The 3,399-nt window shown below is 47.3% G+C and overlaps 1 protein-coding gene across 1 annotated transcript in view; it reads right to left on the minus strand.

Annotated features, from left to right (window-relative positions):
- LOC139022591 (protein PTHB1-like) overlaps positions 1 to 3,399 on the minus strand; it is a 135,350-nt gene that overhangs the window by 114,745 nt on the left and 17,206 nt on the right. The window contains exon 6 of the mRNA XM_070443999.1: positions 715 to 885. Within this exon, the coding sequence (XP_070300100.1) occupies positions 838 to 885 (48 nt within the window). The 3' untranslated portion in view covers positions 715 to 837. The remainder of the gene's footprint in view (positions 1 to 714; positions 886 to 3,399) is intronic.

The following is a 3,399-nucleotide window of genomic DNA, read 5'->3' on the forward strand; positions in this document are numbered from 1 at the left end:
CTTCGGCCTTTCCCCAATTTCTGTCCGGTTTTAGCAGGAGCGTTAAAAAGGAAAATCCCAGCGTGTATTTGTAGAGGAAGGTAACTGTGATTATTGTGGAGGAGCGATGATCGGCCAAAGTAGAGGAAAATAAAGACAGGGCTTACATGGGGAGCTGTGGCGATCAATGAGTGGAAATTTCATTAGGATGTGAAAATGTTAACTTAGCACCGGGAATAACCAGAATCAGCTGTGGCAATAGGGCCCGATACACCCAATCTGCCATCTGCAGTATCCTCTATTTACACACACACCACTCACACACACACACACACACACTTGCATGGACACACAGATGGAGACACACAGATGGTGGCACACACATGCAGAGACAAGCACACACACACACAGAACACTCTCCCCTATTATTTCAAGATGGTGCAGTGGTTTGTGGCGTTAGGAGGACTAGAAAATGGCCTCCCGTCTGMKGCACCACAGATGTATTTAAAGATCTAGTGCGGAGTAGCAGGCAGGCAGACAGCCTTCAGAGGCAAAGAGTACACTTCTTCACTCACTCACTTTTTCATTCACTTACTTTCCCCTGAGGAGGGTGTGTACATGTGTGCGTGCATTGCAGAACATGCGTGTGTTTTACACGTATGTGTATGTTTTGCAGGGTGTGTGTGTGTGTGTGTGTGTGTGTGCGTGTGCGTGTGTTTTTTGCAGAGTGTGTACCTGTAGCTCTCCACCTGTCGTGCTGAGGACACAGTGAGGAAGGTGTCAGTGCGGGAGGAGTAACACAAGATGACCAGGCAGGAGGGAAACGGCCAAATGCGAAACTCTCCTGCTCAAAGAACATCAGCATGCCGTCCATGGATTGGATACACAGAGAGTGGTGGTCTGAGGCTAGAGAATAAAAGACAAACGTTACATGAGCATTGAATAAAGGTTAATTCAACACATAGGCTTAGGACATTAACACATGACAACCTGGTGGAATCATACTGGCATCACAGGAGAGTACACACAATGACAGAACATAGACATGATTACTGCCGGACTAAATTACTTGTAGAATGGTATACGTTCTGTGGAAAAATTTATGCTGCCTACAGTTCTGCTTGACTTGTTGGGGCGGCTCTGCTATGTTGTGGTGGTGGGTTAGCTGCTCTGCTATGTTGTGGTGGTGGGTTAGCTGCTCTGCTATGTTGTGTTGTTGTGTTGAGTAGTGGCGTTAATGCTGCTTGCTATGTTTGGGTTGTAGTGGTGGGTTTAGCTTGCTACTGCTAGTGCGTTGTGTGTATTAGTGGGTTTTAGCTGGCTCTGGCTATGGTTGTGTGGTAGTGTGCGTGGTTAGTCTAGTCTGCTTATGTTGTATTGTGTAGTTGGGTTAGGCTGCTCTGGCTATGGTTGTCTGTGTAAGTAGTGTGGGTTAGCTGCTCTGCTAATGTTGTTAGTAAGTGGGTTAGCTGCTCTGCTATGTTGTAGTTGAGTGGTGTAAGTCTGGCAATATGATTGCGTTGTGTATTGTAGTGGATGCCCTAGGCTATGTCTCTGCTATGTTGTAGGTGGTAGTGGTGTGAGCTGCTGCTATGTTGTGTTGTAGTGGTGGGTTAGCCTGTTCTGCTATGTTTGTGTTGCTAGTGGGTCGGGTTAGCTGCTTCTGCTAATGTTGTACTGTATGTAGTGGTGGTAGATGCTCTGGCTATGTTGGTATGTTGTAGAGTGGTGGGTTACTGCTGCTGGCTATGTTTGTAGTGTCGGACTAATACGCTTGTAGTGGGGTAGCGCCTCTCATCTCATGTTGTGTTGGTTGGGTTAGCCTGCCTAACGCTTATGTTGTGTTAGTGGTGGGTATTGCTGACTCTGCTGATGTGGGTTGACTTCCATGTTTGTGTTGTAAGGTGGTGGGTGAGCTGCTCTGCTAATGTTGTGTTGTAGTGGTGGGTTAGCTGCTCTGCATGTTGTGTTGTAGTGGTGGGTTAGCTGCTCTGCATGTTTGTGTTGTAGTAGTGGGTTAGCTGCTCTGCTATGTTGTGTTGTGAGGTAGTGGGTTAGCTGCTCTGTCTATGTTTGTGTTAGGTAGTGGGTTAGCTGCTCTGGCTATGTTGTGTTGTAGTGGTGGTTAGCTGCTCTGCTATGTTGTAGTGTTGGGTTAGCTGCTCTGCTATCTGTTGTGTGGTGGTTAGCTGCTCTGCTATGTTGTGTGTTGTAGTAGTGGGTTGAGCTGTTCTGGTGCTATGTTTGTGTTGTAGTAGTGTGTTAGCTGCTCTGCTATGTTTGTGTATGTGGGTTAGCTGCTGCTGCTATGTTGTAGTGGTGGGTTGGCTGCTCTGCTATGTTGTGTTGTAGTGGTTGGGTTAGATTGCTCTGCTATGTTGTAGAGTGGGTTAGCTGCCTCTGCTATGTTGGTTAGTAGTGGGTTAGCTGCTCTGCTATGTGTAGTGTGGGTTAGCTGCTCTGCTATGTTGTAGTGGTGGGTTAGCTGCTCTGCTATGTTGTGTAGTGGGTTAGCTGCTCTGCTATGTTTGTTGTAGTGGTGGGTTAGGCTGCTCTGCTAATGTTGTAGTGGTGGGTTAGCTGCTCTGCTATGTTTTGTGTTTGTAGTGGTGGGTTAGCTGCTCTGCTAGAGTGTGTAGTAGTGGGGTTGAGCTGCTCTGCTATGTTGTAGTAAGTGGGTTTGCTGCGTTCTGCTATGTTGTGTTGTAGTGTGGGTTAGCTTTCGCTATGTTGTGTTGTAGTAGGTGGGTTAGCTGCTCTGCTATGTTGTAGTGTGGGTTAGCTGCTCTGCTATGTGTGTGTAGTGGTGGGTTAGGCTGCTCTGCTATGTTGTGTGTAGTTGGGTTAGCTGCTCTGCTATGTTGTAGTTGAGTGGGTTAGCTGCTCTGCTATGTTGTGTTGTGTGTTAGCTGCTCTGCTATGGTTGTAGTGTGGTTAGCTGCTCTGCTATGTTTTGTGTTGTAGTGGGTGGTTAGCTGGCTGCTGCTATGTTGTGTTTGTAGTGGTGGTTTAGCTGCTCTGCTATGTTGTGTTGGTATTAGTGGGTTAGCTGCTCCTGCTATGTTGTGTTGTGTAGTGGGGGTTAGCTGCTCTGCTATGTTGTGAGTAGTTGTGGTTAGCTGCTCTGCTATGTTGTGGTGGTGGGTTAGCTGCTCTGCTGTGTGTTGTGTAGTTGTGTGTAAGCTGCTTTTCTGCTATGTTGTGGTTGTAGTGGTGGGTTAGCTGCTTCTGCATGTTGTGTTGTAAGTGGTGGGTGAGCTGTCTGCATGTTGTGTTGTAGTGTGGGGTTAGCTGCTCTGCTATGTTGTGTAGTGGTGGGTTAGCTGCTTCTGCTATGTGTGTTGTAGTGGTGGGTTAGCTGCTCTGCTATGTTGTGTTGTAGTGGTGGGTTAGCTGCTCTGGCTTATGTTTTGTTGTTGT

This window comes from Salvelinus sp. IW2-2015, linkage group LG6.1 (assembly GCF_002910315.2).
Source record: "Salvelinus sp. IW2-2015 linkage group LG6.1, ASM291031v2, whole genome shotgun sequence".
NCBI lineage: Eukaryota > Metazoa > Chordata > Actinopteri > Salmoniformes > Salmonidae > Salvelinus > Salvelinus sp. IW2-2015.